The following is a 12,509-nucleotide window of genomic DNA, read 5'->3' on the forward strand; positions in this document are numbered from 1 at the left end:
AGACTGTTTGTTTTTCTCGTGGTTTACCCAAATGGCACCTGAGCAACCCAAGGTAGTAATCATTTGCTTTCTCCCCTCCCTCCCCCCAGAAGCTCAGAAGAAGCAATTGGAAGAGAGTATAGAGCTGATCCAAGAGGAATGTGTGTCGGAGAACGCAGACCACTCTCCCGAGGAGCCTGCAGAAGGAGGGCCCGACGCAGACGGCGAGGAGATGACCGACGGTGTAGAGGAGGACTTCGAGGAAGATGGGGGCCACGCGCTGGTAGGAACTAAACGTGTGGTGTCCATGCCCATTGGGAACAGCACCAGCATGTCAGCAGCTCATACGGTTTAGGAGAAAAATTCAATATTCGGGGCTAGTTTCTTTCTTCTGTGCATTTGTTTAAGGCAGCGTCAGTCCAGTGCTTTGCACAGAATAAGTGCTCAATACATAAATAAGTGCTAACGTAAAGCACGAGGGAGTCCATGAAGAAATGGAAATAGGATGCATGCGATTAGATATACTTCAAGTCCCAAAAGGAAGATTCTTTTTCCCAAATGCTCCATCATGAAAGCAAATTTGTGTGTATTCAGTTGAATTGCACTTCAACTGTACGTGGATATAAGCTCCCAGTAACAGACCACTTACGGGAAGATGCCCAGTGCCCCTCTTATCCAGCCATGTCCACTGAGCTGACTGTCTCTGCTAGCCACAGGCCAGCCGTCCTTCCTGCACTTGCTCACTGAGGTGACCCCCTGATTCACAGCCGGTCCCATCAGCTGGGCCTGTGCTGCTGAGTAGCCAGTCTGATGAACTGGGGACTTAGCTGAGACTTCATTTTGCACATTTTATGTTCCCACTGTCGCCATCATTACACTGCTCGTCTCCAGATGTCCTCTTCCCCATAACACGCCGGGGACTTGGTAAATACATGCTGAGGAGCATGCTCGTTCTTATATTTTATCAGCCATGAAATTAGATAGTCTATCCTAAGGGGCTGACTAATAACAGTGTGTGTGTGTGTGTGTGTGTGTGTGTGTGTGTGTTGCAAACTCTCAAACATCAATGGAATAATCACCCCATCAATATTTTATTTATGTAACTCAATATTGATTTTTAATATTCCAGCTCTGTCTAAATTGCCTGGCATCTTCACTTAAACTTTTCCAAGATCAGCCATTAACACCCTTATTTCTACAAAAGACTGCATCAGTTTGAAGGACTTAAGGAGCTTTCTTGGAATTGTTTTGATGTTAGGAGTCTGTTGAGCAGGGACCAGAATGAAGAGGGACGAAGTTTCTGGGCTTCTCCTCAGGTTTCCTCGGCCTGTTCAGTCAGACTCCTGCTCTCCCCGAGGCACCTGCAGGCCCCCGCCGCCATTCCCAATGCTTACCTTCTGTTCTGACTTTAACTCACTGCTCAGCAGCATTGGGCTGAGAGTTAGTTACCAGTTGCTCATTCTCAGTTTCCTCCACTGGTAACTTTCCCTCCAGACCCCATTTTAAATATTGGAGCAGCCCAGACCTTGTCATGAGCCACCTCCTCGTTTGGCACACTCTCCCAAGGTGACCTCAAATACCAGAGCTTTAAATAGTATCTATAGGCCAGAGCTTCCCAAATCTAGATTTCTGTTCCTGATCTCCTCCGGGAAGTCTAGACTCCAGTATTCATAGCCTGTTTCCTCATAGGTCTCCAATGAACAACTGAAATGGGACACGCCAGGCAGCCTTGATGTTTTTCCAGCCAACTTATTCCTTTCCTGTCTTCCTCATTCTAGTAAAAAAGAAAAATATAACCCTAGCTGGTTTGGCTCAGTGGATAGAGTGTCGGCCTGGGGGCTGAAGGGTCCTGGGTTCGATTCCCGGTCAGGGCATATGCCTGGGTTGCAGGCTTGATCCCCAGTAGGGGGCACGCAGAAGGCATCAATCAATGATTCTCTCTCATCCTTGATGTTTCTATCTCTCTCTCCCTCTCCATTCCTGTCTAAACTCAAAACATATTTTTTAAAAATGTCATCATCCCATTATTAAAACCAAAGGACTGGCATTACCTCTGATTCCCTTTACCCTCCCCATTAATTCTACCTCCAAATCACAGCCCAAAGCTAGTCCCATCTCCATGTCAGCCGTGCAATCCATTCTCCACACAAGAAGAATAGAAATCGATATAAACTGTTCATCCAATCATGCCACTCCCTGGCTTAAAAACTTGCAGTGCCTTTGATCATCTCACTTAGAATCAAGTCCAAGTGTAAATGGTGAGGATGCTGGGAGGAAGCTGCTGGTGGAGAGAGAACTTGGGGTGACAGGAGACAACCCCTGCCTGACCCAGGAGCGCTGTGTGAGTGACGGTCTAGCACAGGCCTGGGCAGAGCAGGCACCCTCAGTGTGTGTGCTTTGTGGAAGGGCACTTGTACCCCAAGGTGCCCCTGGGGCAGATCCCTCAGGTTCTCTCAGGTCCAAGTGTGAAACCACACTGGGGTTCAAATGAAAGCTCAGAGGATGAAGCCCTGTCCCCAACTCCAAGCTGGAGTCAGCTCCCAGAGCCCAGAGCACCACCGCCTGAAACTGGAACCCACCCAGCCCACCACGGAGCTTCTGCCTGAGCATGTGAAGGTCACCCCCTTCTGCCCTTTCCTTCTTCACACTGGTCCCAAGCAGCAGCCAGTGTGGTCCTGTTAGCCCTGAGCTGGGCAGGTCATTCTGCTTAAGACTCCAACAGAGGAATCAAGATGGCGGCATAGGTAAACACCTGTACTTGCTACCTCCCACAACCACATCAAAATTACAACTAAAATACAGAACAACTATCATCCACAACCACGGGAAAGCTGGCTGAGTGGAAGTCCTACAACTAGAGAAGTAAAGAAGAAAGCACATTGACACTGGTAGGAGGTGCGGAGGCACGGAATGGGCTGGTCCGGCACCCATGTATGCAGCTTTTATAATCAGGAGGGAGATCGCCTCTATGGAGGCCGCCCAAGGGAGCAAAGGGTACCAGCCCCACACCAGGCCCCCAGCCCAGGGTTCCAGAGCTGGGGAAAGAAGTCCCTACAAGCAGTAAGAACTATGGGCTGTAAAAACCAATGTGAATTGGGGCTCAGTGACACAGAGGCTGCTGGAGACCCAGCTCCTCCTCTTAAAAGGCTGGCACTACAAACTGAACTTACAAGTTTCTGCTTGCTCTAAGCTCCAGTGCCTGGTGAGGCTCTGGGGGACTCAGACACATACAAGGAGAAATTGGACTGTCTGGCTTCAGGGAAGGAATGTGGGGGTGGCTTTCTTCCAGACAGAGGTGCTCACAGTGGTCATTGTTCCTGTGCTGAGACCTCCCCAGTGTAGGGCTGACTAGCAGTCATTTCTTTTTTTTCCCTTTTTTTTGTTTTTGTTTATTGCTTAAAGTATTACAAAGAGTATGACATATGTCTCCTTCCCCCACCCCTTGACATTCCCCGGCCTCCCCTACCCCACAATGTCTTATGTCCATTGGTTATGCTTATATGCATGCATACAGTCCTTCAGTTGATCTCTTACCCCCCGCTCCTGCCCCACAACCCTCCCCAGCCTTCCTGCTGTAGTTTGACAGTCTGTTCGATGCTGCACTGCCTCTGTATCTATTTTTGTTCATCAGTCTATAATGGTCTTTATTATCCATAAATGAGTGAGATCATGTGGCATTTTTCTTTCATTGACTGGCTTATTTCACTTAGCATAATGCTCTCCAGTTCCATTCATGCTGTTGCAAATGGTAAGAATTGCTTCTTTTTTACTGCAGCATAGTATTCCATTGTGTAGATGTACCACAGTTTTCTAATCCATTCATCTACTGATGGGCACTTAGGCTGTTTCCAGATCTTTGCTATGGTAAATTGTGCTGCTAAGAACATAGGGATGCATATATCCTTTCTGATTGGTGTTTCTAGTTTCTTGGGATATATTCCTAGAAGTGGGATCACTGGGTCAAATGGGAGTTCCATTTTTAACTTTTTGAGGAAACTCCATACTGTCTTCCATAGTGGCTGCACCAGTCTGCATTCCTACCAGCAGTGCACGAGTGTTCCCTCTTCTCTGCATCCTCTCCAGCACTTGTCGTTTGTTGATTTTTTGATGATAGCCAGTCTGACAGGTGTGAGATGATACCTCATTGCTGTATTGATTTGCATCTCTCAGATTATTAGTGACTTTGAGCATGTTTTCATATGTCTCTTGGCCTTCTGTATGTCCTCTTTTGAAAGGTGTCTATTTAGGTCCTTTGCACATTTTTTTATTAGATTGTTTATCTTCCTTTTGTTAAGTTGTATGAGTTCCCTATAAATGTTGGAGATTAAACCCTTATCGGTGATAACACTGGCAAATATGTTCTCCCATGCAGTGGGCTTTCTTGTTGTTTTGTTGATGGTTTCTTTTGCTGTGCAGAAGCTTTTTATTTTGATGTAGTCCCACTTGTTTATTTTCTCTTTAGTTTCCAATGCCCTAGGAGCAGTATCAGTGAAGAAATTGCTTCGGCATATGTCTGAGATTTTGTTGCTTTTGGGTTCCTCTAGTATTTTTATGGTTTCCCATCTTACATTTAAGTCCTTTATCCATTTTGAGTTTATTTTTGTGTATGGTGTAAGTTGGTGGTCTAGTTTCATTTTTTGGCATGTATCTGTCCAATTTTCCCAACACCATTTATTGAAGAGACTGTCTTGACTCCATTGTATGTTCTTGCCTCCTTTGTCAAATATTAACTGAGCATATTGGTTAGGGTCAATTTCTGGATTCTCTATTCTATTCCATTGATCTATATGTCTGTTCTTGTGCCTGTACCAGGCAGTTTTGAGAACAGCGGCTTTGTAATACTGCTTGATATCTGGTATTGAGATCCCACCTACTTTGTTCTTCTTTCTTAGGATTGCTGCAGCTATTCAGGGTTTTGTTTTATTCCAGATGAATTTTTGGAGCATTCGTTCTAGGTCTGTGAAATATGCCGTTGGTATTTTAATGGGAAGTGTGTTGAATTTATAGATTGCTTTGGGTAGTAAGGACATTTTCATGATGTTGATTCTACCAATCCATGAACATGGTATGTACTTCCATCTGTTGGCAGCCATTTCTGTTTGCTCTGCCCTGGAGATTCCCTGAGACACCGCCCCACCCAATTTACAACCCCACCCAAGCTGTGTTCAGCAGCTTTTGCATATGAATGGCCTGTCCTTTCTCAGCCTAAAACCTGTCAAATAAGCTGCAGCTGGGTCAGGGAGCCCCAAAGCAATCAATAAAAAGCCCAAGGCCGGCACCAGTACCAGTCCGCCTTGCTTCACAGCTGGGCCTCATCTGGGCACTTCCAAACACGATACAAAAAGGAGGAATCTGCAGATCTCTCTGTAGCTCCTGCTGGGTGGCCCCAGGCAGTGGCTGACTTTGTACCCCCCAAGAGCCAGTGTACCCAGTGGTCAGTGTGAGACCATACCAGATTACAAATCTTCACATCCATAAGTGACACACTCAAGGGGGAGACTCAGTGAGCACTAAAGCTCCACTGAAGCAAATCCTGCCCCATAAGGGTATCTCCTGCACAGCAGCTTTCCCACTGTAGTTGCAGCTGGCCCCCACAGCTAATTGGCCTGGAGGTCAATTCCTCCCAGAAATCAAGGCTCAACTACAACAAGACTGTGCACACAGCCCACAAAGGGGTGCACCAAGACTCAGGTGAATGGGGAGGCTGAGTCACTGGGCCCTATAGGACACCTACTACACAAAGCCACTCTATCAACTCAATGAAACATAGCAGCTTTACCCAATACATAGAAACAAACAGCGAAGCAACCAAAATGTGGAGACAAAGAAACATGTCACAAATGAAAGACATGAAAGAAAGCAAACTACTGGATATAGAGTTCAAAACCACAGTTATAAGGTTACTCAAGAATCTTCTAGAAACCTCTGAATAACTTAGTAAGACCTTCAAAGATCTTAATGAGAATGCCAAAAGAATGGAAAAGGACCAGTCAGAAATTAAGCATACACTGACTGAAATAAAGAATAATATACAGAGATTCAACAGTAGACTAGAGGATCCCAAGAATCAAGTCAATGATTTGAAATACAAGGAAGCAAAAAACACCGAACCAGAAGAGCAAAAAGGAAAAATAATCCAAAAATATGAAGATAATGTAAGGAGCCTTTGGGACAACTTTAAGTGTACCAACATCCAAATTATGGGGGTGCCAGAAGAAGAGAGAGAGCAAGATATTGAAAACCTATTTGAAGAAATAATGACAGAAAACTTCCCCTACCTGGTGAAAGAAATAGACTCACAAGTCCACGAAGCACAGAGAACCCCAAACAAGAGGAATCCAAAGAGGACCACACCAAGACACATCATAATTAAAATGCCAAGAGCAAAAGACAAAGAGAGAATCAGCAAGAGAAAAACAGTTAGTTACCTGCAAGGGAGTACCTATACAACTGTCAGCTGATTTCTCAACAGAAACTATGCAGGCCAGAAGGGAGTGGAAAGAAATATTCAAAGCGATGAATAGCAAGAACCTACAGCCAAGATTACTCTATCCAGCAAAGCTATCATTTAGAATTTAAGGTCAGATAAAGAGCTTCACAGATAAGAAAAAGCTAAAGGAGTTCATCACCACCAAACCAGTATTATATGAAATGCTGAAGGATACTCTTTAAGAAGAGGAAGAAGAAGAAAAAGGTAAAGATAAAAAATTATAAGCTAAGTTACAACAAATACATATCTACTAACAAGTAAATCTAAAAATCAAATGAATAAAAAATCTGATGAACAGAATAAACTGGTGAATGGAATAGAATCAGCGGCATGGAAATGGAACAGACTGAGGATTCTCAGAGGGAAGGGGGTGTGGGGGTGTGCTGGAAGAGATTAGACAAAGATCTTATCTGCATGTATGCAGTGCCTATGGACACAGAGAATAGGGTGGCCAGGGCCTGGGGTGGGGTGGGAACTGGGTGGAGGGGAGCTATGGGGGGGAAAAGAGGGACATCTGTAATAATCTCAACAATAAAGATTAATGAAATAAAAAGAAAAGGAAACTTTACATCAAATTCAAAGAAAAAAGATTGTGTGAGTGAGGAAAGGGGGAAAATGGGAGATATCTGTAATACTATCAACAATACAAAAATATATATTTTAAAAAAAGACTCTTCAACAGCTGCCCACCTCCCTCAGAGTAGAAATTCATCTCACTGATTTTCCCTGCTCTCTTTCTGATCTCCTCCCCTCGCTCTCTGGCCTCCTCCCCTTCCTCCCTGGTCTCCGCCCCTCCTTCCCTCATCTTCTCCCCTCCTCCCTGACCTCCTCCCCTCCCTCCCTGATCCCCTCCTTTCCCTCTCTGATCTCCATTTTCTCCCTGATCCTCTCCTTTCCCTCTCTGATCTCCATGTTCTCCCTGATCCTCTGCTTTCCCTCTCTGATCTCCATTTTCTCCCTGATCCTCTGCTTTCCCTCTCTAATCCCATGAATTTCATGAAAGGAAATTGGACATGCAATGCAATTGGCAGGTTTTTCTGCACTTAAAAAGAAGCAAGATTTTCAGATTTAGCACATAAAGCTACAGGACACCCTGTGAAATCTTAATTTCAGATAAACAATTAGTTCTCTAATATAATCATGTAATCATGTCACACATATTACACGGGACATACTTCTAACAAAAACAATTATGTCCCATTTGTTAGAAACTGAAATTCAACTTGGACTTCCTGTAATACCTCTGGCAACCTTCATGCATATAGGAATGCTTGTCTGGAACTAATTTTTTAGCTTCTTTCAGCCTCTGTGTTGTCATCTGTGAAACTGGAATGGAAATACCCATCTCACAGGGCTCTTGGATGGACTAAATGAACTTCATGGAACAAAGACTCTGACACAACATGAGCAAGGAATTTGCAGCCATCGTTATCATAATTGGATGATCATCACCTCGCTTCCACATGAAGCTCTCAATAAAGCATTACGTTTCCAGCAACATAATCCTCACATGGAACTTTATGCCTTCCAAGTCTCTGGAGACTATGCACTTCTTACTTGATAAGAAAGTCTTCAGGAAGCAAATGCAATATTCTAAGTATAATTATACTGCCCTTTCATCTGGTTAAATTTTTCTTCCATTTTATACTTGCTGGCTTACTCAATTCAAAAATATTTCATTTCAAGTTTTCTTCTTATGACTTTTTTTTAAGATAATGTGAACTGTACCCTGTGATGATATATGGCTTTTATTTTAGTTTTTGCCATAGATTTGTTCTTTGGCTCATGTGATCTGGCCACCAACTTAGTAACAGATGGTCAATTGTCGTTTTTAAGAATTTGAGCATATTGAAAGCCTTATATATCTCCTTTTCTATAGTCATCCAACCATTCATTCATTAAAACAACAACCAAAACATTTTTAAATAAAATAGTGGAAACTCAGTAATGTGCCACATATTTAGTCACCAAAGATCCTAAGAACAAAGCCTGCTGGCTTCTGATGTTATAGACGTTTACTGGGTAGGAGAGGCACGCTGAAGTCACAACACAGAAACAGGTATTAACAAAACTGAAAAGTGCAATTACCACATGAAGCATGAAAATGACGAGTGGGATGTGAAATAACAGAAGCTGGACAGACTTTTCAAAGGTTGTGACATTCGAGCTGGTTCTGAAAGAATGAAGAAACATGTGCAGGGAAAGCGAAGGGTTAGAGGGCATTGCCAACAGATAATAGATACATGGGAAGGAAGCCTTGAAGGAACTCCGAGTGTGCTGAGAGCTGGCTGGTGAGTGTGTCTACAGCAGTAGATCTGAGGGGTGGTCCCAGGACCAGCGGCATCCTATCAGTGGAAGCTTGCTAGAAATGCAAATTCTCAGACGAAAACAAAGTCTCGGGCTCTAACCCAGTGTCTCTGAATGAGACTCGGAGGGTGGACCTCAGCAATCAGCGTGTTAAGGAGTCGTCCGGTCACTCTGTGTTTCCTGGTGATTCTGACGCCTCTAGAAGTTTGAGAGCCACTGGACTGCAGGTGCCAGAACCCTCCAGCCTAGATGCACGTAGAATCACCAAAATACTTTGTCATAAATACCAAAGATATGTGTCTCCAGCCATGGCAATAAAATCAAGAGTCCTTGGGGTGCAGCCTAACCAAGAGTCCAGAGATGTTTTCCTGTGTAGCCAGGGTTGAGAGCCCTGGACACAGAGCTCATGGTCCATGAGGAAGAAGGACAAGTGGAAACTTCACCAAAAAAGAAGTGAGCACAGGGAAGCCACTCAGAATCATTTGTCTTCAGGAAAATACAAATTTAACCACAATAAGGTAACGCTGCACATGGCCCAGAATGGCCAAAACTGACAGGGTGAAGTATTGGCAAAGATGTGGAAAGCTGAAACTCTCCAACGCGATTGGTGGGCAGATAAAATGGTGCAACCATTTAGAACTGTCCGGCAATTTTTAATAAACATAACGAGCCAGCATTTACACTCCTGAGCCTCCAACAGAAATGAAAGTGTGTGTCTAGAAGGTTCTTGTAGAAGAATGCCCTAGCAGCTCTACTCACAATATCCAAAACGCCACATAACCCATCAGTTGGAAAATGGGTTTGCAGAGAGGGGTTGTGTCCATCAAAGAACACTACTGGTCAATAGAGGGAACTGCCACTGAGCCAGGTGGCAGTGTGGGCAGATCTGAGCAACAAGAAGCCTTGTGCAAGAGGACACTCTGTCATTGCATCTGGAGGTGAGGGCTGGGGGCGGGGATTAGTCTTTCTGGGTTGTCATTCCGTTTCTCATCCTAAGGAACATCCGCTTTGATTTCAACACTCAGCCCTAATGCCACACCCTTCTAGAAACCTCACTGGTATCCTCACAACTCACACAAACTCCTGGCAGCATACTCACCTCCTTGCTGCTACTACTTTATAAAAATGTCTATCTCACAAGAACCATATGGTTTTATACCTAAGTGGGATATAAAACAGAAAGCAACAAACAAACTCATAGACACATGACAGAATGGTGGTCACCAGAGGGGAAGAGAGGAGAGGGGAGAGTGAAGAGGGCAAAGGGCATCAAATATAAAAGAAAGACACTGCCTTTGGGTGGTGAGCACAATGCCACCTACAGACGATGCATCGTAGAATTGTGCACGTGAAAACAAGGCTTCTCTCTTCAGCCAGACTAAGAGCCTTGCAGGCCGAAGGCCTCTTGGTTTAGAATCCCTCATGCAGAGCACAGTGCCCAGCATACGGTCAGGCCTGTGGGGATGGAGAAATGCTGATTGCTGGTGGTCCTTGATAGACTATATTATACTGGATGTACATGCTCTCCCTTCTATCTTGAATACCTTCTCCACTCATTGTTTTGTCTGATCGGTCGACACATCCGTGTCCTCGATACCGTGTCACTGTCATGAATTCATCTTTGGACAAGGCCCAGGCCTGCCCTGGACACTTTGGATCTGCGTCTCTCTTTAGAGCGCACTCTGTATCCATTCCATCATGCTTAACTTGCTCTGTTGTAATTAGTGACATCACTCTTTCCTGGCTCACTGATTTTTTAATTCCTCGGGGCTTATTTTAGTTGGTATTTTTCCTTAATGTGGTACTTACACATGTTAATGAATATTTGTTAAAGAGAGAAAAATGTCTTCCGCTTAACTCAAACTATGAGCCCCATCTTCATTTTTAAGCACATTTTATTGTGTATGGTAATCAGATCTGTTCTGAATATTGCTTTTGTGTGCATGCCTTCTGTGACTTAGAGGATTATTACACAGCAGAGAGGAAAGACCTTTCATTATAACTTCTTTGCCAGGTCACTGGGGCAGCAGCCTGCATCCTGGGGACACTGAGGAGGAACTTAAGAGGCTTAAACCAGCACATCAAAGGCCACACAGCAGTACTGACTCTGTCCAGTGGCTGCTCCGTGGTTCCACATTGTTACCTCCCAGAAGTGATAAAAATGCAAATTAGAAGCAACCTGAATTTAGTTAGGAAAGCTAGGACACCAAGTTATAAAACAAACCAGAAAATAAACCTCTATCCCATTCTGAGCTGTAATTTTTAAGCCCAAACAGTACACAGAAAGCTGAAAATCACAAGAAAATAAATGTATTTTCGTAAGAAAATAAATGTAAGAAAACTCAGAACAGAGTAAGCCTGAACAAGGAAGACAGAGCTGTGATCCCAGCTGCAGCTGGTGCTGCAACCTTTGCGTCGGGGTTCAGGATCTGAAGGAGGGGCTGATGCACAAATGAAAATGCTATACAAGAAATATGAATTTAGAAGGCATTGAGGCCAAGTGGAGCCTCTTTCTTGAAGAGACACACTGAGACTGTGTCCTGTCTGCTTCTTATTAAGTTTTAGATACACATCTTGCCCTCTAGCAATGCATACAGGAATATCAAAGGTAAAGTCTGATAAACAGTAAAAGGATTATCAGGTTATGGAATTGCCTTGAGCCACCACTATCTCAACACGAACAATCAATGCTTAGCAGCAGCCCTGCTAATGCCCAAGGTCCATTGGCCTTCAGCATTCCTTGGTGCACTCTCATCACAGTATTGGCAAGTGGTGGCTTCCCGCAGCTGGGAGGGCAATATGGTCCTTGAAAAATGGGCTCTAATTCAGGGCTTTTGAAATGTTAAAAGTGTTGTGGTTGATGCGCAATTTCCAAACTGCCTCTAATAATGTTAACAGGTAGGTAAAAACTTTAGAGTATAAATCCAAACAAAATATTTCCACCATACCAAAGTTTCTACAAGGGAGAAACAAAAGAGGAAGATAATAGAGAGGTCCTGAAGTCCTTTGCAAATGAGAGACAGTCCAAACATAAGCCTTAAATATACAAAAAGAAGAAAAAAGGTAAAAAAAAAAAAAAGCTACTTTTCTAGAAATGCTAGAAGAAAATAGAGCAATCTGAAGTATTGACGCTGTCAGATTTCAAAAGACTAGTTATGAAAGTTTTGGGGGAAAATAAAGTAATTTGGCCAACAAAAAGACACTTTTTTACAAACATAGAATAGAATTACAATTTTTTGAGTAAACATTCACAGGTATACAAGCATGTAAGGTAGTACCAAAGTGACTACAATGTTAATGTCAAAGAGAAATTGGACTGGGTGGAGTTAAACAGGCAGGAAGACTAGTCAAGATTGGCAGTAGGGACCAAGACTTGCAATGGAGGAACAAGATTGAACTCAACTCCATTGAAACAAGACAGCCAAGTTTTTAAGCAGTGAACTGGTGGAAAAGGACTGGAAGAAGTTGGAGGGGAGGCAGGTCACTGAGATTAGGCTGTCTATGTTTGCTAATTGTCACTTATCTAAATTGTCTCCCACTCTCCCAAAGAGTAGGAGATAGGGAGCACTATCTTCCTTTTTAATTAAGTTCATTGGGGTGACATCTATATGTATAAAAGCCCAGCAACTGTATGGCGGAATAACCAGAATGACCGGTTGACCAGTTGCTATGGCACACACTGACCACCAGGGGACAGATGCTCAATGCAGAAGCTTCCCCCTGGTGGTCAGTG

At 43.8% G+C, this 12,509-nt stretch overlaps 1 protein-coding gene across 7 annotated transcripts in view; it reads left to right on the forward strand.

Annotated features, from left to right (window-relative positions):
• Window positions 1–12,509, forward strand: part of RALYL (RALY RNA binding protein like) — a 570,979-nt gene that overhangs the window by 535,219 nt on the left and 23,251 nt on the right. For all 7 annotated transcript variants that reach the window (XM_081111044.1, XM_081111043.1, XM_081111042.1 and 4 more), the window contains one exon: window positions 90–262. In XM_081111044.1, the coding sequence (XP_080967170.1) occupies window positions 90–262 (173 nt within the window). The remainder of the gene's footprint in view (window positions 1–89; window positions 263–12,509) is intronic.

Source organism: Myotis nattereri (genome assembly GCF_964212035.1).
Source record: "Myotis nattereri genome assembly, chromosome: 17".
Classification (NCBI taxonomy): domain Eukaryota; kingdom Metazoa; phylum Chordata; class Mammalia; order Chiroptera; family Vespertilionidae; genus Myotis; species Myotis nattereri.